Here is a 24,602-nt window from a genome sequence, read left to right as displayed (position 1 = left end):
GCGATGCTTAAACTCTGAAATTCAATAGGTTGCCAAATCCAATTTTCAAATGGGACTTAATTTGTCAAAACTATTACTATAGCTTTTATCCTGTTTGTGCATGTCAAGAAGAAAAATGAACTACTAGTATGTTACCTGAAATCTATCTGATGGGTACTCTATTTATACTTGGGCAATTCAACCATAACCCTAATAATTCAAGTACATATGAAAAAGCAAAACATCTGATGCTCAAAAATATAGTTAGCAAATAGACATGGATTCTGTCCCAGTTAGTCATTCTAAGAGGGGTGCATCTGTACAGTAGGGCTTAACTCGAAATAAGCTATGCAATTGACAGCTCAATTTGCATACCTTATTTCGAAATTGGGAGTGTCTACACAACACTTATTTCAAAACAGAGCACTCATCCTCTGACTTAGAATCATAGAATCCTAGGGCTGGAAGAGACCTCAGGAGGTCGAGTCCAGCCCCCTGCCCAAAGAAGACCCAATCCCAACTAAATCATCCCAGCCAAAGCTTTGTCAAGCAGAGACTTAAAAACCTCTAGGGACGAAGATTCCACCACCTCCCTAGGTAACCCATTCCAGTACTTCACTACCCTCCTAGTGAAATAGTTTTGCCTAATATCCAACATAGATTCTTTCCCCTCTCTCTCTCCCCCCACCCCCCCCTGTAACTTGAGACCATTGCTCCTTGTTGTGCCATCTATCACTACTGAGAACAGCCTCTGTCCATCTTTGGAAACTCCCTTCAGGAAATTGAAGGCTGCTATCAAATCCTTTCCCCACCCCCACTCTTCTCTTCTGCAGACTAAATAAGCCCAAATCCCTCAGCCTCTTCTCATAGGCCATGTCTTCCAGCCCCCTAATCATTTTGGTTGCCCTCCACTGGACCCTTTCCAGTGCGTCCACATCCTTTCTGTAGTGGGAGGGGGGGCCCAGAACTAGATGCAATACTCCAGATGTGGCCTCACCAGAGCCAAATAAAGGGGAATAATCACTTCTCTAGATCTGCTGGCAATGCTCCTCCTAATGCAACCTAATGTGCCATTAGCTTTCTTGGCTACAAGGGCACATTGACTCATATCCAGCTTCTCATACACTGTAATCTCCAAGTCCTTTTCTGCCGAACTACTTAGCCATTTAGTACCCAGCCTGTAACAATGCTTGGGATTCTTCCATCCCAACTGCAGGACTCTGCACTTGTCCTTGTTGAACACCTCATCAGATTTCTTTTGGCCCAAACCTCTAATCTGTCTAGTCACTATGGACCTTATCCCTGCCCTCCAACATATCTACCCTTCCCCCTAGCTAATGTCATCCGCAAACTTGCTGAGGGTGCAATCCAACCCCTCATCCAGGTCATTAATAAAGATATTGAACAAAACCGGCCCTAGAAACAATCCTTGGGGCACTCCACTTGAAACCAACCGCAAACTTGACATCGAGCTGTTGTGATCACTACCCAGCGGGCCTGACAATCTAGCCAGCTTTCTATCCACCTTACAGTCCATTCATCTAATCCATACTTCCTTAACTTGCTGGCAAGAATATTGTGGGAGAGTGTATCAAAAGCGTTGCTAAAGTCAAGATATATCACATCCACTGATTTCCCCATGTCGACACAGCCAGTTACCTCATCAAAGAAGCTAATCGGATTGGTCAGGCATGACTTGCCCTTGGTGAATCCATGTTGACTATTCCTGATCACTTTTCCCTCTTCCAAGTGCTTCAAAATGAGTTCCTTGAGGATCCCCTCCATGATTTTTCCAGGGACTGAGGTAAGGCTGACTGGTCTGTAGTTCCCTGGATTGTCCTCCTTTCCCTTTTTTAAAGATGGGCACTACATTTACCTTTTTCCAATCATCTGGGATCTCTGCCAATCTCCATGAGTTTTCAAAGATAATGAAAACTTCCCTTACTCCTCATACAATAAGGGTTACAGGAGTCGGCGTAAGAAGTCCTCCAGCTTGACAGTATTTCAACATTATTTCAAAATAACTGCCTGGTATGTAGACACGGACTAAGTTATTTTGAAATAACGTTGCTGTGTAGATATACCCAATGACAGAGATGGAGGAAATAGGAGGACAAGGTTAACATTAAAGAGTAAGGAGGCATGGAGTGAAGTATTTTGTCAGCTGATGACACTGTCTGTCTCATCTGACTTAGACAAGGAGGTTCAGTGCTCCAGCCAAAGTGTAGGTGAGAGCAAGTTGGATGAAATTTAATCCATACAAGATCAAGGTGTCGGGTGTTGTGGAGTGAGCAGCTAGAGATGGCAGATACAATATCAGTTCCTTTGAGTATGTTCATTCACCATTAGATTACTAGGGATAGCAAGTTAGGGGTGACTTTAGATGCCCACTTATCCTTTGACAGTTTTTACATCAGTAACCCAATTGTCTTACTGCCAACTGCAGCTCGCTAGGAGAGTATGATCTCTTAGATATGAACAGTCCACTTTTATTCATACTTATCTGAAGACTAGTCTCCTGAAATGTGTTCTCCCGTAAACATTCAGAGACTACAGCTGGTGCAGAATACAACTTATTAAGAATGGGACATCTTGCTGACAGTACATCATACTGGTGTTCTGACATCTCCACTAGCTGTCTATGGGTCTCCAGGTAGGGTTTGTTATTGGTTATGACCTCCTGTGACAAAACACATCTCCATATTCATACCCTATAGTGTAATAATTTTTTCATACCAAGTATACCTTGTAAGGTATCACTTGACCAGCACATTGAGTTTAATATTGTCCTGCTAAAATGGGTGACTAAAGATTTCCCTGCATTATGTTATTAACACATGTCCCAAACCTGACAGCCCTGTCCAAACAGAAATTGGCAACCAGGTGTCCCAAACAAAAGAATGTATGCTCTTCTTAATTTGCATTTAATCATGAATAGTCACCAAGCAGGAAGGGGGGGAACAAAGGAAGCTAACGCAGGTAAGAAAAAGCCATCTGCGAACATTCTTCTATAAAGACTTTTTGTCTTCTAATGCACAACTGGAAATGTTTTTTTCAAGAGGGATACCGAAACTATAAAAAGGAGGATTGCCCCAAGGGATCCCTATTTCTTCCTGCCCATCACATTCACTGCATCTGAAGAGACAAAGGACATAAGGGAGAGGTCCTAACGTGAGAGTTTGGGCAGTAATCTGCTGAAGCCTATGGTTATTTTTCTTGTAAATATTTCTGACTTTTATGCCTCATTATTTGTATTCAAAATCTCATAGTAATTAATAAACTGGTTTTACTATTATCTAATCCAGTGCGTTTACCTCAAATAATTATTCAGACACTTCAATATAAACTGGTATATTATTCCCTTAAAGGAAAAACAAAATACATGTACTGTCTAGAAGTCAACTGGGCGGTACAGGAAATATATTTCTGGGGAGGGATTTGGGACATGGGGGTGTATCAGGATCACCTTGCAATATAACCAAGGCTAGTGAGAGTCAGAGTCTAACTGAGGTATGGCTGGCAGGCTGCAATTACGCACAAACTCAGGATCTGGTTTGTATGGGGGAAGGCTGTTTGTGACCAGCTCAGGTGGGAGCTACTTCTGTAAGGCATGGGTAACACAGACTCCCACTGATCTGGACTATATACCCTGGTCACACCTATGAAGCCCCAAATGATATCCCCATGCTGTGCAATATAGCCACAGCTGCAATCAGAAATGATGTCTTAGCTAGACCACCTAATTAGGAAACCAGAGCTGGCAGCATGTTCTCTGTGTAGGCTCAAACCTCTGGAACTTGTTCCCAAACTTGTCTGAAATAACACAGAATTTGGTGACCATCTGGACATTCTGCAAAACACATGCATAAAGTGTTTTGGGTTTCTGCCCCCCCACCCCCACCCCCCAGGGAGGGCTGAGGGTATCCTTCCCATAATGAATGAGTTTCTGTAGGTGGCTGAATGGTTGAGTTTGTTAAAGAAATGATTAATGATAGTGGGATGTTATTTATTTATCTTGGTAATGATGTTAGGGCACACAGTCTTGGATAGGTGTCTATCTTAATGAAAAATGACAAATTATTCAACTGTAAGAGGAGTTTGAACAGCCTTAATGTAGATCCATGTTGGCTGGACCATATCCAGAAACTTCTAAAAAGTTCTCACTGCGGGGGGACTGTGCCAACTTTGAAGTCACAGAAATCTCCTAGTAAGGTTGTGGGTTGGGGCTGTGTCTCATTACATCCTTAGTTCCTTCCACATACCACAATCTACTATGCATCTCCAAGAGATGGGCATGGAGGATGAAGGTCAGTAATGACTGTCGTCCCTTATGAAATCCAATTACATATCAAGTTTTCTTTCTCCCAATACTGTCACTACCAATCCACTGCAGGTAGTTGACTTTTACCACAGCCCTATGGCACACCTCAGCAGCCAAGTCAGCTACATAACCTTTGGCACTAGGGATGTGACTCCTGTCAGTGCCAAGGAATCCCTCGAACAGCAATTACTGGCACTGGAGATTTGGACTGCATCTCTACTTGCATCCTTACCTCTTTTAAATACAGAGAGCCTAAGGAGATTTAATAACTTACGGAGTGTTGGTGTTTCCCCTGTCCCTTGCTTCTGAAAAAGAACAGCATAGAACAAAAATAACAGGTTCCTTGGCATTAGACTTCAAGACCTCTAGAGTCAGTACTGTGTAAAAGAAAATGTAACAGATTCTGGCTCCTGGTCCACTCTGGGTACACTCAAGTCCTCCACCATCACAGACTCATGATCTTTATGGACACAAAAACTTCAGGGGTAGCCAAGTTAGTCTGTACAGGATAAACTTAAACATCAAATGGTCTGGTAGCACTTTATAGACTAACAAAACATGTAGATGGTATCATGAGCTTTCACAGGCACAGCCCACTTCTTCAGATGACTGGAGGTTTGAGTTTAGGATGTGCAGACCCAAAATAAATAAATGGGGGGGGGGGGAGAGGGAGGAAGCAGGAAACAAGGAGCAAACCCTCTGCTCCTAGTTTCCTGCCCCCCTCTTTTTTTCCTCCCCCCCCCCCACTTCTCCCCTATTTATTTATTTTGGGTCTGCACATCCTACACTCAAAACTCCGGTTCACAGTCTAGTGGCTGTCAGTAAAAGCCTGCATCATCTTAGGCCTGCTGAATAAGTGCATAGTGGGATGTGAATGTGTGGACAGATAATCAGGGTGGTCACCCTAGAGATGTCCTGGATAGGCACCTGGGCCAGCAAATCTGCTGACGATGGGTCAAATGGGCAGTTATAATCGTCAGAGACGACACCTTTATCCAATCCTAGAAGCAGCAAATGCCGGAAGTGATCCAAGAAGAAATTCTTTGAGCATAGATGGGACAATCTTTCATGCTGTTGGCCACCACAACCAACCATAGCATTCACTTGTGAAATGGCTTGGTCCTTTCAATGTAGGTTAATACTCTCCTAATGTAAATGCAGCTTACGCTCCTCCTCCAACTTATGTGGCTTTGGGGGAGGGGGAAAGAGGCAAGTAAATATCCTAGCCTGCATGAAACTATAAGACTACCTTGGGTAAGAAAGCTGGGTGTGATCACAGTTGGATCACAGTTGAACGCGGGTGGCTCTTGTACATTTCAAAGGGAGAGGCTAAGCAGTCAGTACTGGAATGAGCGGGGATTGCTTCAGTCCCCACTCATGCTTCTTCCCTGCTGTGCCTCTGCCTCCCTGCCCCCCGACAGAGACAGTGTTGGGGGGGAGCCAGCTTTTAAGCTGCCCCCCCCCACCACTGTCGCCTCATCCCCCACCCCTTGCTGTCTCTCTCTGATAGAGGCAGCAGGGGACAGGGAGAAAGTTACTAGTTGAGTCCCTACTTGACGAAGCAACTGTTTGAGTCTCTAGTTGCTTACATCCCTAGTCTGAGCAGTAGCTGCAATGGTGCAGCCACTGAGAAGTTAAGAAGCATGCTGGGACCGGAGCTATAAAGATCACCTTTGCCCTGTCCTGCTTACATTCATAAGGACCCTATGGATGAGTGGAACTGGGGAGAAGGCATTTTGAGCAGAAAATGTAGCATTTCCTGTTCTGTCTGGAAGCAAACAGGTCCACCTGGACCGTCCCCCACTATTGGATGGAGGGACCACTCATAGTAAGACAAAAAGATCCTACGGAGGAAATCTACCAAAGCAATCCTGGCTCTGGGAAGATGTACAGCTATGAGTTGGATGTCATAATGGAGACAGAAGTCCCAGAGCCTCAGGGCTTCCTAGAAAAGGGAAAATTATCTGACTAATTTCTGTCAGGACCTGAACTGCCTTGCTTTTTATGTGAGGGTAGGAAGGCTTTTAGGCAAACTTCTCTAAGCTCCCTGACTGTGGGGCTATGTCTAGACTACACCTCTCTGTCGACAGAGAGATGTAGATTAGGCATGTCGAGATTGCTAATGAAGCAGGGATTTAAATATCCTGCACTTCATTAGCATAAACATGGCCACCGCTTTTTTTGAAATGGAGCTTTTTTGGAAAAAAAAAAAAGGTAGTCTAGACGCAGATCTGTCAAAAATAAACCCTTTTTCAAAAGATCCTGTATTCCTCAAAAAATGAGGTTTATAGGATCTTTCGAAAAAGGTTTACTTTTGAGAGATCCACATCTGGACTGCCTTTTTTTTTTTTTTTTTTTTGAAAAAGCTGCATTTCAGAAAAAAAGCGGCGGCCATGTTTATGCTAATGAAGCACGGGATATTTAAATCCCTGCTTCATTAGCAATTTCAGCGTGCCTAATCTACATCTGTCGACAGAGAGGTGTAGTCTAGACATAGCCAGGGTTGAGAACAACTGTAATTAGACCAATGACCTTACATCCTGAAATCATCCATGTAGGTTTCCCACCCCAGGTCTGATGCATTGGAGATGAGGGTAACCCATAGGGACAGAACCACAAAAAGAACACTTTCCAACACCAATGCAGGATTCTGCCACTAGGTGAGTGACGACAGTTGTAGTCTGGAACCCTGAGTGCATGGTCCATGCTTTGTCTGTTGGGGACACAGATCAACGCTCAAAAAGAACTAGCTAAATTCAGGGAGGTTTGGTCCATCAATACTTATTAGCCAGGATGTGTAGGAATGATCTTCCTAGCCTCTGTTTATCAGAGGCTGGAAATGGAAGACAGTAGAGAAATAACTTGATGATTATCTGTTCTGTTCCCTCCCTCTGAAGAATCTGACATAGGCCACTGTCAGAAGATAAGACACTAGGCTCGATGGACCTTTGGTCTGACCCTGTATGGTTGTTCTTATGCCAGCCATGCCTATAGGGCCATGAGGTGGAGATTTGCATGCAGGCCACCATGTAGCCCAAAATGGCAGGCACATGTTAGTGTTGGTGAGAGTGTAGGCTTGCATGCACAAGTAGTCTGCCGCATGGCTTGGAACTGAGCCTGAGAGAGGAAGGCTCTAGCCTTTGTAGAGTGCAGGCCCACTCTAATGAACTAGGGTTAAGGTTGACTTTTTCTCTTATTAATAGACCCAGCTCACAACTTCCATATTTCTGTTTTCCTGGGGCACAGTCATTTCCTTTGTTTTATGGAAGTGTTCGGATCTGATCCAGGACCAGCTCTTTATTAACCAGTCACTGACGTATGGGTAAATTTGAATGCCTCTGTACCTCAGGTAAGCAGCCACTGGTGCTATCTACTTTGTGAACACTTCCATAAAACAAAGGAAATGCTTGTGGCCTTAGGAAAATATAAATATGGAAGTGTGCATTCTTTAAGTTGAGAGAGGTGTACAACCCTCCTGGATACAAAGGGATGATGAAGGCCTTGCAAAACTTTAACTTCTTGAGAGATAATCCAGGTCCTTTTTACTTTTGATATTAGGTAGCAGAGTGAGTAAAAGCGTTTTTCTTGTCCCAAGGATCTCCTGCACTGCCCCCAGGTGCAGCAGGTTCTTAACCTCTTGGAAACGGAGTTGCTTATGAGAAGGATCCCCAAAGATGGACAAGGAAGGCATGTGAGAGGGAGGGTCATCCACGAACTACAGGTGTAACCTGAGGATATTACTTCAAGCACCCAACGGTCTGAGTTCAGCTGAGACTAGGCTGACTGAAAGGGCAGAAATAGCCGAGGAAAGAGGGTAGATCCAGTGAAGTGACTGAGAGGTCCTCCTCAAAATGTCTGCTTTCTGATCTGCAGAAGAGCCAGACTGAGCAGATGAATGGGAAGATGATATATGTCACCACTTACACCCCTTGTCTTCCTCCTATAGGAACTCTATCTGGGAGTTCCCCAGTACCTAGACTGAAGAAGCGGATGACAAAATGGCTTCCTGTTCCTGCTAATGAGGATGGAGGCCCAAAAAACAGACAGTGACCTGAGAGTCTTTAAGGCCATAGAGCTTTGAGTCTGTGAGCCTGAAGAATGGGAGGTCATGAATAGTGGCCTGCATCTCCTAGGACAATCCAAAAGACTGCAACCAGGAGCTGCATCTCATGGCCACCGCAGAGGCAAGTACTCTGGCTAGTGAATCAGTACCAGAATACCAGGCTATTTGAAGGGTCCGTTTTGCCACCACTGTGCCCTCATTCATTAAAGTGGTGAGCTAGTGGGTTCAGTCCTATAGGAAGGCTTCCCTGAATTTGTATAAATCTGCCAAATAAATAGAGAATCTTGGTATACAGTATTTGACCCACACATGGTCCACCAGTGATACCACTGGAGGATGTCAAACCTGATTACAGGTACGCAATACATCTTTTTCACCTTCGGGAAATGAACAGAATGGAAGAGGGGGTCTCCCACAGCCATTCAGCAATTTTAAGGACCCCGGGTGGACAGGCCGCAGGACCTGATGGAGGTGGATCTAATGCTGAAGAGGTTGGATGCTTCTGCAACCGCCTCAATTTGTAAGTTCAAACTCGCAGTCACCCTTTTAAAGAGGGCTTAGTGTTCCTTAAAGTGAGGGGCCTGTGTGGGAGGGACCTGCCACCATTTCATCCCAGGCTGATGACAATGACTGCACCCCCTGTAAAAGGGAAGATTCCCCCTCTCTCTCCACGGATGGCTCTTTAAGTTGCTGGAGTTCAGTGTGCTGCCCCCACATCTGATTTAGTACTGCATTCCTATTCCAGAGCTGGAGTTTGTTCAAGGTGGTCAAGGAAGACTGGTGGGAATATGGAGCTGGTGTTACTAGCACACCCCTGGAGTTCTAGTATGGCTACTGTGTGGGCTGTTGTCTGTGCTGCCACATTGTCATTACCAATGAGTTATGCTTGGTCTCGTGAGTTGGCATCAAATCACCCATCCTTGCTGAGGGGCTGAACTCCTGGTCTCACTCGGACCGCTGCCCTTCCTGCCTATGTGGAGCCATCTTATGTCTGCCAACCCTGGTTGGTGACCAGCAAGGTGAGGGTGATGAACGGCACCTGCCTGATGAATAGTACCAAGGGGAAGGAGACCAGTTCCATGACAGAGAGCAACCTCCTCCTTCCCCAGGTGAGGATTGATTTCTGGGAGATGGTAACGTGGGCAATGGCAAGCTTGCTGATAGGTGGTATGAGGACAGACACCTCAACTCTGGTGCCTCATGCCCTGTAGAGGAACAGCACATGAGGAACGTGGACCTTCTGATCCAAGACCTAGGATGTGGGGTCAGGGTCCTATGCTGCAGAGATGGAGACAAAGTTATCTCTAAGCTCCGCAGCAGCATGGTCCTGCAGCTGCTAATGAGCCCCATACAGACAAGGGCTCAGGGCTCCATGCACACAGCTGCCTCGTTGGGGGAGGGACACTTCACCCTTGGCTATAGCAGCAGCTCCCTGCTGGGGACAGAGCATTGGGTCTCTTTCAGCCAGCAGGGACACATCCCCTCCCTGTGCCTGTAGGACGGTCCCATGAATAAGTCCTACCCTCAGGTGCTGGGGTCTTAACTCTTCAGACAGCATCTGCAATGCTTATCAGTCTACTTGTTCTTTAGCCACAGAGGATGTTTCGGGCAATGAGAGCCCTAGGAGAGTCTGGGAACATTAGGGGACCCTTGAGTTGGACACCCAGCTGGGCTGGGTGGTTCCATCCACCATGGTACCCCCATGAAGCAGAAGGGCAGACCCATGCCTGGCACTGGTTCCCCCTCCGCCCCAAACCCCTTTCCCTTCCTGAGATGAGGGACCCTTTTTTCTGCTTTTTGGGCACCAGCAAGGAGGAGCAATACTAGGTGGCAATACTAGGTGGCACTTGGTATCAACAGTGTGCTCTGCACTTCTGCCATGGTGCTTGGGGTGGGATCTGAGTGAGAGGGCTCTCTTGCAGGATGAAGTGCCGCTACCATGAGGAGGGCCTTCAAATGAGTATCCTGCTCCTTTTGGATGGCAGGGTGAAAGATTTTACAGCTTGTCCTTTCTATAGGACTCTCTTAAGCACTTCAAACAGCTGCCATGGGGGTCATTAATAGGAATCAGCCTGCTGCATGATGAATATGGTTTCAAGCAGAAACTGACTACCAAACTAACCTAACATTTAATTTAATTTAATGGTTAAGTACCTAAAACTATATGCAATGGCTATAAAGAACTGCTAATGCTTTCGTGACGCAAGACAAGGCACTCCAACCAACCATCGGGGCGGTAACAAGGAACTAAGGGCATAGGGTCAGTGATCTCTAATACAGGCAGTCCCCGGGTTACGTACAAGATAGGGACTGTAGGTTTGTTCTTAAGTTGAATTTGTATGTAAGTCGGAACTGGTACATATTGTAGGGGAAACTCTAGCCAAACATTTCTCCAGAGCTCAGTTTTATTCTCCTGCACCTCACTTCCCTCAGTCCTTTATTCTCAAGCTGAGGTGTCTGCTGAGAAAAGCCGCTCTGCGTCTCCCTGGTCTGCTGGGGGGGGGGGCACTAGCTTCGCGTCTCCCTGGTCTGCTGGGGGGAAGCAGCTAGCGCGGGGTTGCCTCACCCCGTTTGTAAGTAGGGATCCGATGTAAGTCAGATCCATGTAACCCGGGGACTGCCTGTATACTGATGCATGAGCGTGGCACTCAAGGGGACGCTACAACCAACTCTATGGATACTGCTAGGGGAAAAGTCTCTGACAATTGTATACATGGGTGTGCACCCACCTAAGATGAAAAAGACATGAGAAAGCAAAGAAAAATAAAGTTCCTGGGTTTACATAATTTTTCAGTGAATTGGCTTACTTTAATCTTTTCCCTAAAGTATATCTCGCTAGAGAAATACCCTTGAGGAAAGAAAAGTTCTAGTTTGAGGTGGCACAAGTATGCATATTTTTTCAAAAAGGCAAGGCAGGAAATATTTTAAATCCATCTGAAAATTTAAGTGATGACAGGTACTAAGATTAAGTGTTCTGCAAACAGCATAATCCTGTCTCTGACGGAGCTACTGACCACTCAAATAATTCTGCCGGTGTTCAAGGAGCAGAAGCATTGATAATTGACACTTGTCACTAATGGACTTGGAATGGGGGTTCTATTCAGCAAATAGCAAGAGCTGGAGAAACTCTTCAATCTCTCATAATGAGAACAAGTTTAGCAACATCTTTCATGCTACTTTAATATCCAAGTTTTGGGCTAAGTATAAAGTTGAATAGTAGATTTTTGTACATTCAGCTGAAAGGAAAAGTTAAAAATAAAACCTGAAATCCCTTACACAGCCCAGTTGCTTAAATTTGCAAAGCAAATCTTTGTGCATCTAGGTATCTGGCTGTTCATTTTTTTTTACAGTAACAAAATTACATTTACAGAAAAACTGCTGAGTTATAACAAACTGAATTAACAATGGGAACAAAACTTGAGAAATACTGCATTAAAATACTTTCTCAGAGTGGTTTAAAATCTTACATTGCTTTGGTTTCACCTCATATACAAAGTTTCACTAAGATAACATTTTTTGATGTTTATATATTTGATTTTCCTCTGACCCATTATTCTTCTTACTGCAGTTAATTATTGAATGTCAGCTTGAAGCTGACAGGACAAAGCATAAGCTTCACATCATTGCTTCAGCTTCCTTTTTATGAAGAAAAGGGGTTTATGTTTTGCTGTGCACACAAATGAAAAGAATGCATAAAGAACCATAGTTTGGCTTTACTAGTCAATGTCTAATATGTAAAAATCTCAGAGTATGGTGAAGCAAAGATCTAAACATAGATCAGTAAAGGAGATGCCTTTTTAAAAAAACTTATTTCAATTAAATTTTAAAACCTATAAAAACTATAACAATAAAATAAGCTTTTCAAATTAGTGTGAATTAAGTGGTCACCATTATTGCAAGCGAAATACTGTCACTGAAATAGCTTCTTGTTTTGTTGTAAAATGATAAAAACACAAAAGTCAATAAAACTGCTAAAATAAGTCTCTGTAATTACCAAGATCAAAATACAGTGGCTTTTTATTAAACATGAACTTTTGTTCTGCCTTCTGCAATACGTAAATAGTGCTGACAATTGGTTTGTCAGCCACTTGCTACAATAAAATGTAATTGTATCATGAGAGAAAGGTGACAATCAGGAGATCATGAAAAAATTACATATTCTCACTGGTAGTTAATTAGCCATGCAAAACCCCCTCAAACAGATATTCTCGTCTATTAGGAATGATTACTATGCAGGCCTACAGATGTCAATACCACAGTCATTCAAATACTTCTTTCCCTACTAATTGAAGGTTGTAAAGCTCTGGTGCCAAGGTTTTGCTTCCAAAGAGCTAATTTATGACTAGAAGGATATTTTATGTCTTCAGTTGCAGCAGCTACAAAACTCAGCAAATCAGAACCATCTGTGCACTGATACTTGAATCACCATTCATCTAGCAGCCTATCAGTCACATTAGTTTGCATCCTGCATTCTTGGCTCATGTACACTTGCGATGGTCCAAAGTTCACAAGAAATATTAAAAATGAATGAAACTCTGACCCTACCTTATTGCACATGCATCAGAGAAGAAATGGGACTTTTGCATATGGGTCATTTCAAGGCAGAGATATCGTGGGCCTGACATTTCATATAAGGTCCAGTAAGGCTTCTAATTACATCAGTCTAAGTTTATTAAACTTAAGGTTTTATTGACTGTAGAATTTCAGATTTAAAATACAGGGGAGAAATATATATAACCATGATAGCTGTCAACTTTAAATCTGTGTGCTAAAAAGAGCATTATCCAGCACTACATACAAATAAACTACTTAAATCCCAGGATGAAATATCCCCTTCAGAATGGTGACTGTAGGAATACAATGACAAAGGACCCTCCCCCCCCCCCCCCCACACACCAAAAAAAAAAACCCAAACTGGACGACAGAAAATGAATTAAATGTTTTCACTCATCGAAACAACTTTGCTTTTAATCTGGCTAGAAAGAAAAACCTGGCATTCAAGTTTGTCTTCAAGATGTTAGTGAACAAAGTCCTTGACTTCTCCATTATCCTGAAAGTAAATGATTCTCCACAGACATACTACTTTGAAGTGAGAGGTTGTAGGTCAAAAGGACTCATGACAGTTTTTCTTCCTTAAGCGTTGTCATCCCACTTTTTTCCAAAGCCAGGGGAAACAGGAATTAACAAATACAATGCATTTAAAGCCAAACAGTTGCTGTACTAGTCTCACTTGGAGATCTTAAACGACTTCCTCTTGTGCAAAAGAAAAAAAAATACAAGTTTCACAAAATAAGTGCAGACTGCAAAGGATTATGTTACTTACTTTCAGATCTTTAGAAGCACACAGATTTAGAGCACATCCAGCAGTGGAAAATTCCAAAGGGCCGTCATAAAAAGTTTCACTTGATTCCAGTCCATCCACCAAGATTTTCTTTAGTACTTGATACTTTGGCTTTTCCTCATAAGTTAAATCATAAACACATGCCAAAAACTTGGCTATTTCACCTGTGGATTATATTTTAAAAATGAACTTTATCTGATGTGGACCTATACTTTAAGAAAGTTTTAAATCCAAAATGACAAAAATTGTGGGAATGACAATCAAGATACAACAGAATGAAAAGGCAACAGCCAACACACAGAACTATTGAAATACAAAGCTATTTCCTTCTTGGATTAGGAAAAGGAAAAAATCAGACGGATAAACTGCCCATGCCCTAAGCTGTTCATTAGGTTACAATTGTTACACAAAAATCATAATAAATACCAATAAAACTAATCCTAACTAATCCTTTTTACTCCAAAGACTATTTAGAAAGTAGAAGGATTTTCTTGATCTGTGGATCATAACATGACTTTTAAAATGATATTGCTATGTATATTCAATGCTGATTTGCAGATATTTTATCATTTGAATAGTTACTGGAAAAGCAAAATACTTTGATTTCAGGATCTTGACAATCTCTGTATTATATAAATATCCTAAAGTTACTAAATAGTGGTTGTTTTTGTTGGAAATAGATCTTAATAATGCAACCCAGCAACAGCATTATTTTATCACCACCACCACCAATTATCTTTGGAGGTACAGGCAGTCCCCAGGTTACATGGATCCGACTTACATCGGATCCCTACTTACAAACGGGGTGAGGCAACCCCACACTAGCTGCTTCCCCCCCAGCAGACCAGGGAGACGTGAAGCTAGTGCCCCCCCCCAGCAGACCAGGGAGACACGGAGCGGCTTTTCTCAGCAGACACCTCAGCCTGAGAATAAAGGACTAAGGGAAGTGAGGTGTGGGAGAATAAAACTGAGCTCTGGAGAAATGTTTGACTAGAGTTTCCCCTACAATATGTACCAGTTCCGACTTACATACAAATTCAACTTGAGAACAAACTTACAGTCCCTATCTTGTACGTAACCCGGGGACTGCCTGTATTGAGATGCCTTCAAAAACACTACACTTGGGTATTTATAAAAAACTTTTCTTGCAGTTAAGTTTAGTATAATCCTAAAATTAAACTACAGCATGTATTGACATTTATCTTTTCTGATCCCTAAAGTGAAACATGTTAAACTGGATCCACTGTGTGTGTACTATTCTACAGAAGGAGGAGACAGGAAAGCTAAGTTTTAAAATGCAGTATTTTATACTCCCTATTCCAATGACATAATATATGTATTAAGTATGGGAATTCTGTGGATAAAAAGAATAGCATGAGCAAATGCTTCATAACCACCCTACCCTACCACATCCCACAAAGGTCACTGGTTTGCCTTTATACCAAGAGATTCCTGTTTGGGTTACTTTTATACTGTTTCTGAAAATACATAACAAGCTAAGACTCACATTCATTCGCTGCTTCAAACGCGTAAAACGCTAAGCAATTCAACTTTTTATGAACCTGTTGCCTACATTTCCATACTAACTGCACCCATATTTCTTAACATACTCAGTGCTTCCTCACAACCTGCACTGCACGTGACTAAGATATTATAGGCAATTATTAGGCACAAGTTTGTCATACAAGGATAGAATTCTTATTTGACAATTTCCATTATTAAAGTAAAAAAAATTAAGTTCATAACATTTACATGAAGAAACTTTTTCCAGGTGGATCTTGTGCTAGCAGTTTGCATTTGCAGATTTCTCAGAGTAGCAGTTCTCAAACTTTTCTGCTCCACAACCCTCATCTGATAACAAAAATTACTAGAGAGGCTCAGGAGTGAGGACTGAAACTTGAGCCCGTATGATCCCCACTACTGTCAAAGACAAAGGGAACAATGCTGAAGGCAAAGGGCTTTAGCCCTAAGTGGAGGGCTTGTAACATGAAGCCCCGCAGTGAGGCTTCATCTTCAGCCTTGGTCCACAGCAAATCTAAGCCTGCCCTTGCAACCCCATTTTAATGGAGTCAGAGTCGACTATGGGGTCCCAACCACAGTTTGAGAACCCTTGTTGTAGAGGTTAGAATAGCTTTGACAGAGGTATTAGTCATTGCAGCATGAACAAACTATTTCATGTTGAATTCAACAGTTCAGGCTAATGGCCTGATTTGTCACTGGCACTCAACCTGGCCTCCAATTTTGCACCTATAATGAATTGAGCATCAGTAAGTTCCAACTGGAATTGGTAGAATTCAGATGAGTACCCAACTGGTATACACTGCAAAGGAGTTAAATCTGAGCCTCTGTTAAATCTGGGTCTCTGCACCCATAAATTTGCAGTATATTGTTGAAAATTAAGCCCTTATTTTCTGCTTGATTTTTGTTTTATAGAATAATGAGGGAAGCAAGAGCAGATTTTAAACCATTCCATCATTTGTAAAGCTATTTCTATCACCTTAACGTAAACCAAGAAAATCTTCCTGTCGAAGCAGGACATCTACATGGCTAGAGAGGCTGATTTGGTCCTAATTCTAGGATTATCCAGTGGGTGTGCACAAATGCTGTACATATCCTCACTATCTTACTTTTTTCATAAGCAAACCTAGAAGATACAATTTTTACAGAAATATCTGTAAATTAAGGACCTGATCCAGCACAATGGTTGAATTCAGTGGATTTTGGATAATAGTCTAAGTTAGTACAATATATACTGGAATACAGAGAATTAAAAATACTAATTGTTACTAATTAAATAATCAAATCTCTGGAATACATGCACCTTGAAATATAGTGGATCTGATTTTTCTGCTAAGTTACACTGCTGTAAAGAAAGAGTAACTGCTGAACTATGAGTTATGCTATACTAGGAAGAGGTAAATCAGCCTCAATTCATGCAATTCCACTAGCTTTACTAAGTACATGCATTTTTCTCTCTAAATGTACTAATATTTATATATTAAAGTGCATTGTACTTTCTGTAATAGGAATTTCCTGTATTTTTACTGCAGTAACTGCAAAGAGCATGTGTGTGAAAGTTGGCTAAGAGCACAAATCCTAAATTTCTCCACAGACACAATGTTGTACTTATAATGAAACACTAAGAAATGTAGATGTAAAAGAAACATTCATAAATGTGCATGTTAAACTCAAAACATGTTTGGTTTCTAGATTTTTAAAGAAAAGGCCAGAGAAATGAAGCGAGAAAGCAGCAAGTAAACACTAGACACTGCAACAGAACCACTGGTAGCATTCCACTCAGAAAAAGCACTTCAGATACCTGGGTTTAATTTTCTGTTCTGCCGAAGACTTGTATGTGACTTCAGATAAGTCACTTAGGCCTAGCTCCACAAAGGTGTTTAGTCTTTTAACTTCCATTTATTTCAGTGGAAGTTAGGAGCTTAAATGTCAGAAAGTGGATGGCCATGTTTAGTGGTTAGAGCAGTTTTAGTCAGTCCTAATGATCAATCTGGGGACCTGAGCCAGGGGTCAGTGCAGGACTTAAGAGGAGGTTTAGAATGTGGCTGGAGCAGGCACAGGCTGGGGCTAAAATAGTCTAATCCAGTGGTCCCCAACGTGGTGTCCGTAGGCACCATGGCGCCCGCCGGGGCATTTATGTGCGCCCGCCTAGTGACCAGGGCCGGCCCGAGCCATTCTTGCACCCCGGCCCCCGGCACATGCGCAGTACCAGCCCCGGGCACATGCGCGGTACCAGCCCCGGGCACATGCAGCGCATGCGCGGTACCACCCCCAGGCACGCAGCGCATGCGCAGCCCCCACCCTGGGCGCGCTGCACATGCGCAGCCCTGCTCCTGGGTGCCCGGCAGCCCCGAAAGGTTGGGGACCACTGGTAATCAGAACTATCAAGCAGCAAGAGATTCTCCTGACAAGATAGTGACATTGAGCAAGCAAGTGGCTGTTCTTAGTGTGAGCCTATATACCTGTCTTTGGGGTCACTGTCTTAGAACTGAGGATTGCCTGGGCCCCGGTTGATTAACGTAGAGCACTCAGTTGATATCAGGCTCAGGAATGACTCATCAGGCATAGCAACACTAATCAGGCTGAGATGATTCACTGCATTATTGCCCCTGCCCCAAATGATGCCTACCAGAGGTCTTCAGGCTAGGTTTATTTGGTGCAACTGATGGAATCCTCAAAGCTCACTGTGTGTATCCCACAAAATCAACTGGGTCGCAACTCTACCAATCAACAAGATACATGAACTTTCCTTGAAGAATTTTGGCACCCAAGATCTGCACAGAATCATACGGTTAGAAGACTAGTTCTGTCACAGTTTTCTTAGTTTTGTTCTGTGAGTTGTTGGGAACGCCACAAAGATGGAGTACGTATTGGGGAATATACTACTGTGACAACACTATTCTGATCGCAAGGCATCCACTTTGACAATGATGCGTTTAGCCAGGTCAGACTGCATCAAGATGAGTAGTGATGTAAATGTTTCCTTTAATAGGTTAAACGCAGATTAGGCGTCCCCCGTCCAAAGCATTTGGGTAATTGGGTTCACTACCTTCAAAAAGTCCTTGATTAATCTTCAGTTAACAGTCCTTGATTAATCTTCTAACAGTCAAACCCCAGAAAGCACTGGATATAGTGGTCATTCCTTGGGGCTGCCCAGTCTACAATCGTGGAAACTCTTTGGAGCTCCATATCGATTCTATCTGGGGAAATGACATAGCCAAAGAAGAAGTAATCAGAACAGTGATCAAACTCCTCATTTTTCAATTTTTCTATATACCCTGCATATTTGGATGTACTAGATGGTCAGGAAGGTTTTGACTTGAGATGAAAAAGTCATCTAGGTGGATCACCATGAACACATCTAAAAAATCCCTGAAAATGTAATTGAGAAAGTGCCAAAGGACCAAAAGGCATAAACAGAAATTCAAAATGGCCATATTGGTTGCAAACAGTTTTCCATTCCTCACCTTCCCAAATACAGACTAACTATAAACTCCATGAAGATCAAGCTCGGTAAATACCTTGGCAGAACTGATTCTTTCCCACATCTCATTGATGAAAGGCAAAATAAACAAGATTCTATTCAAGGCACACAAACTCAGGTACCAGTGGGAGATGTGGATGGATAGATGAAGTTCTTTGTGCAACTCACATCAAGGCATTCTTGTAGGACTCTGAATTCTGAGTCTCATAAGAGGAAGTTACTCACCTTAGTTCAGTAATGATGGTTCTTCAAGATGTGTCCCCCTTTGGGTGCTCCACTGTTGGTGTTGGGTTGTCCCGGTGCTGCAGATCGGAGTTTTCATGAGCAGTAGTCGGTTATACCGCACATGCACAGCTCGCGCCATTCACGCCCTTTTGATCATGCGTACGGTCTGGCCTCCCGCCAGTTCCTCAAGTCTACCCCAGTTTCTGAAAAACATAATAGGAGACTCTGAAGCGAGGAGGATGGGTAATGGAGTACCTACGGGGACACACATCTCGAAAAACCATTGTTACTACACCAAGATGAGTAACTTCTTCAAGTGATGTCCTCATGGGTCCTCCACTGTTGGTGACTGTGTAGCGGTACTCAAGAGTAAGTGGAAGGTGAGCCTCGGAGTCATGGTTTGACAGCGGTCGATAGAATTGTGGGAGGCCACAGTAGTATCATACGCTTGAGCCTGCGAAATAGCATAGTGCTTCATAAAGGTGTCAATGGTGGATCAGGTAGCCACTCTGCAAATGTCCTTGAAGGGGGACTCTCATGAAGAAAAGCTGTAGATGTCGCGACTGCTCTTGTAGATTGTGTCCTACTTGTCTCAGGAAGTGGCTTATTTCTTAAGGTATAGCATTTTGTAATGCAGGAGACTATAAGCTTGGAGATACATTGCGATGACAGAGGGTCCCCTTTAGTATGCTCCGCTGTGGAGATTAGCAAGCGCTCAGATTTACAGAAAGATTGAGTTCTGTCTATATAGAACACAAGAGCTCTGCGCACATCCAGAGAATGAAACATCGCATTAAATGTGGTTTAGGGTAAAAGGAAGGCAGGACGATTGGTTTGTTTATATGGAAGCCTGAACATACTTTTGGGATGAGGAGGGATGTGGACACAATATCATGTTATTATTAAAAATGGTATATGATGGTACTGCCATTAAGGCTACTAGCTCCCCCAATCTGTGGGCAGAAATGATTGCCAATAGAAAAACTATCTTCAATGTCATCATCAATAGTGAACAGGTAGCTAAGGGCTTAAAGGGGGCTTGGGAAAGAGTGTCCAGCACCATTTCCAAGTTCCACGATGGGGGTGGTAATCTGTGTGGTGGGTATAGGTTGGAGAGACCTTTTATGAATCTTTTTGTTATGGGATGTGTGAAGATTGAACAACTGTCTATTGGTTGACGAAAATCAGTAACAGCTGCCAAATGAACAAGATGAAATCTAGAATTTTTTGTAAGGGTGCTGTGCCAGGGTCCAAATCTTTGTTGGAAAACCACAACAGGAATTTATGCCATTTTTTTAGATAAGTGGAGCGGGTAGATTTCTTTCTGCTGTGCAAAAGACTTGGTTTGAACACTGCAGTTCCTCCTCATGGAACCAACAATGAGCCATGCTGTCAGGCATTGGAGCTGTGGCTGTGGGTGGAATAAGGTTCTGTTGTTTTGTGTTAAGAGGTCGTGATGAATTGGAAGGAGACAGGATGGCTGAGGAGACATCAGATACAGATAGGGGAACCACATCTGTTGTGCCCAAAATGGGGCTATAAGAATAACTGTTACCTCGTCTCTTTTGATCTTCTCCAACACTTTGGGAATGAGTGGAGTAGGAGGGAATGCATATAAAAGGGGGCCTTTCCAGTTGAGGAGAAAGGGTCCCCTAGAGATCCCAGTCCAATGCCAGCTCTGGAACAGTAATGCCGACATTTCTTGTTTTTGTAGGAAGCAAACAGGTCTATTTTCAGATGACCACATAGATGAAAGATGGATTGGAGAACCCAAGGATGGAACTCCCATTCGTGGTCTGGGCAAAGTGTCTGCTGAGGGTGTCTGCTGTTTTGTTCTTGATGCTTGGTAGGTATGCAGTTACCAGGATGATTTTGTTTCGTATGCACCAGTTCCATATATGAACTGCTTCAGTGCACAGAGAATGGGACTGAGCACCCCCTTGATTATTTATATAGTACACTATTATGTTGTCAGTCAATATTCTGATAGTGTTGCCCCAAATGTGTGTAACGAAATGCTTGCATGCATTGAAGACTGCCCAGAGTTCTAATAAACTGATATGTAATGTAGTCTCTGGAGTAGTCCATCTCCCTTGTATTGATGTGGTACCCATGTGGGCTCCCCACCCAATGAGGGAAGCGTCAGTAGTTATGTGTGTGGTGGGTTGATCTCGGTGAAATGGGTCGCCATTTGAGAGATCTTAAGACATTGAGAGGAGGAGATACCAGTCTATGCACTTGTTGCCTGAGGTGGGTGTAAACAGAAGCAAGCCAATGCTGAAGGCATTGAAAGTGCAGGCTTGTGTGGTTGACCACATAGGTTGTAGCAGCCATATGACCCATGAGCTAAAGGCAGGTAAGTATTGGGACCGTGTGATTGGTCGTGAGAACAGTGATGAGGTCCTGGATCGCTTGAAAACTCTGTAATGGTAGTTATGCCCTTGCCGAGATAGTCTAGTTGGGTGCCTATAAACTCTAGGGTTTGTGTCAGTTGTAATGTTGATTTCTGTACATTAATATAAGAGCCAAAAGCTCGAATGTTTGCCTGGTTGTTGATATCATTCCGCATGTCTCTGCTTCGGATGGGCCTTTCACTAAGCAATCATCTAGGTAAGGAAAGAAAATCATGGCTCGTCTGTGAAGATAGGCTGCAACGACAGCCAGTGTCTTTGAAAACACTCTGGGTACGGAAGGAAGGCCAAAAGGTATCACTCTGTATTGATAATGATCTGATCCTACCATGAAATGTAGGAATCATCTGTAAGCGAGGTATATAGTTATGTGAAAATAGGCATCCTGCAGGTTGAGGGCTGCAAACCTGTCTCTCTTGTCCCATGCAAGTCCATGCACTTGCGGTATTTTTCTGCAGTGTTCTTATATTGCGGGAATTTGGATCTGTGTTGGGCAGCATCAACAACTAATGAGCGCAGTTGTGGATGGAAGAACAAAAAGTCGGCTCCTTTTGGAGGAACAAAGTACTTCTTGTCAGCCCGTTTACTGGTTGGTGGTATTGAAGCTGGAGCCTGCCAGATCTCGTCAGCAGGCTCCATAATCTCTATGGAGATTGCGATCTTTGCTTGGTGCGAGGGCTGCAGGTTTTTGAGAAGCCAGTGTTGTTTCTCTGGTACCTCAGTTAATTGAATATTTTGTGTTGCAGCTGTCCTCTTAAAGAGATCCTGAAATTTTTTCAGGTCATCTGAAAGAGATTGGTTGCCAGGTATAACTGCCTCAACGGGAGATGATGAGGACTGATCCGTTGGTGAGACATCTGGTGGGTGTTCCTCAGGATCAGATAGTTGACCCTCATCTGATTCTGACTGTTGCGCCGTATGTGGAGCAGTGGGAGGTGTGACTGCTATGTGCTGTCTACGTGATGACTGAGGAGAAACACAACAAGCTGGGTGGCTGTGGAAACAGGTATGACCGCAATCTGAGTGTTGATGGTGATGCCAAGCACAGGTACGGTGAGGATATTAGTGGTAGTATGTTGGGATGTGCCGCCTGTAGTCAGACCACACAGGGGAAGCATATCTAGATGAGTCTACTCTTGTAATGGGTGTGATAATGCACCGAGAAGTGTGGAGATCATGGGGAATTTGGGGAGCCTCTTGAAGAAGGAGAAGGCGAATGAAAGGTATATCTTCTATAGGGGGATGGTGAGAGATGATATCTGGACTTATGGCGCCTGGTTTGGTCCCGTAAGGCATGACCCTTGTCATCCCCTCTTCAGTGGGGTGAATGCAGAGAACAGTGCCGGAGAGAAAGTTAAAGGCTCTGGACTTATCTGTCTTCCCAAATCATATTTTTGGTTTGCTTTCTTCGGTGCCAACAGGCTGGACGGTGCCGACATTGGCTCATGAAGTGCTTTTGCTGGTGCCGACATCTGAGCCGATGGTGATGAAGCCGAGGTTGATGGTGCCAAGGTTGGCAGTGCCGTTGTTACATGCACCGGGGTCAGCAGTGCTGAGATTGACAGTGCTGTGGTCATCGGTGCTGTGCTGATTGGCAGGCCAGTGCAATCGTTGACGGCACCAATGTAGATTTTTGCCAGGATTTTGGCTCTGAGACCAATTTATGCCTGGATGTCATAGTACTTGATGTCCCAGGTTTGTCACCCACACTTACACAGGCCATGAGGGCCGGTGACAAGGAACAGGCTGGTGAGGCTCTTTTTTGAGCCAGAGCTGACTGTGAAGAAACAGCTTTTCTTTTCTCAGCCCTGCGTGATTGCGGAGTGGAGACTTGCTGTGCTAGCTCCACGGGCTGCAACGCCTTGTCAAAAAGGAACATTTTTAGACTCATTTTTAGCCAGCGCGCGGCAGATACCGACCGCAGGAACTTTCCCCGTGGCTGGGAAGCCGAGCCACGGCCAGCCCGGCTCCTGGCACGCACCCGCCAAGGGCGGGCACGAGGGTTGCCGGGCCGGACGAGGTGGGAGCGCGCGCACTGACGCCGGAGGGGAGGCGTGCTGGCAGTGCGTCATCTCCGGCGGGCCGTTTGAAAAGGGCCCGCTGGCAGCGTGGGGGGGGGGCACCTCGGAGGCCGGCTCCCGAAGGGTTTGGGGCCGGGCGCGGGGAGATGCCGCCCCAGGAAGCCCGGAACCCCGACGCAGACCCCCAGAGACGGGAGGCCGAGGACCCCCCCAGCCGCGGGCTACCGACGGTTCCAGACCCTGCTACGAAGGGCGGACTTCTCCTTCGCCGAGCGGCTGAGACACGGTAGTCTACGGGGACCTCACGGGAAGGGCAACAGGATACGTGGGGGGGAGGAAGCAGCCCAGGGCGGGGCCCTTCTGGTGGCCGTGGGTGGACGTGTTTTGAGGGGACACTCCACGTCTACCGCACAGGGAGCAAGTAGACCCCTGTGCTTAGGGCCCCGAGCTGGGACCCGGTGGAGAGGGTGGGCCTGGGTCCCCCTCCCCTCCCGCCACCATATGGAGTTGAGAGGTGCTCCAGCGCCGGTGAGCGGGAACCTCCAGCTAAGACCGCGGGGGGAAAACCCGCACAAAGGGGCTGGCGACCCCTGGGTCCGCAGATCCCCCAGACTCGGCTGAGTAGGGTGATCGCACCCAAAGACGCAAATCCGGATTAGACTCCGGGATCAACAGGCCAGAATTTGACGATGGGGTCCGCTGAACCCCCCTTCCGGGTGGAAGGGGATGATCACACCCCTTGACGCGGTCACACCCTACATGCCCTAACAGTAGACACATTTCTAAGGCACGTGCGCCTCACTGAGGCACTTAATGCAGTCGTCATGACTGTCCGAAGCTGGCATCGCATCTTGGCATGTGGCGCACTTCTTAAAGCCAGGAGAGCCTGACATAGCAGTTAGCAGTAGCTACTAAGACAAAACTTTTTTAAAAAAAACTATGACTGTGAACTATAACTAACTATAACAACTACAACTAACTATAAGTATGAATTAAAATAAACTTTGATTCCTGACTGGGTTTGTCTGAGGAGAGAAGGCTTGCTCGGTCTGCGACTGCAGGCGGCGAAGAAGGAACTGGCGGGAGCCGAACCGAGCGTGTGATCAAATCAGCACGAACGGCTCAAGGCACGAACTGCACATGTGTTATTCAGCTGACCACTCCTCATGAAAACTCCGGTATGTGGTGCTGGGATGGCCCGACACCAACAGTGGAGCACCCATGGGGACATCACTTGAA

The 24,602-nt window shown here is 44.5% G+C and overlaps 1 protein-coding gene across 12 annotated transcripts in view; it reads right to left on the bottom strand.

The window, feature by feature from the left end:
• VRK2 (VRK serine/threonine kinase 2) overlaps positions 1-24,602 on the bottom strand; it is a 96,680-nt gene that overhangs the window by 7,091 nt on the left and 64,987 nt on the right. For all 12 annotated transcript variants that reach the window (XM_075925517.2, XM_075925519.2, XM_075925516.2 and 9 more), the window contains one exon: positions 13,687-13,868. In XM_075925517.2, coding sequence (XP_075781632.2) covers positions 13,687-13,868 — 182 coding nt within the window. The remainder of the gene's footprint in view (positions 1-13,686; positions 13,869-24,602) is intronic.

Source organism: Pelodiscus sinensis, chromosome 3 (genome assembly GCF_052426305.1).
Source record: "Pelodiscus sinensis isolate ZL-2025 chromosome 3, ASM5242630v1, whole genome shotgun sequence".
NCBI classification, from domain to species: domain Eukaryota; kingdom Metazoa; phylum Chordata; order Testudines; family Trionychidae; genus Pelodiscus; species Pelodiscus sinensis.
This window is presented reverse-complemented; position numbering and strand designations above follow the sequence as displayed.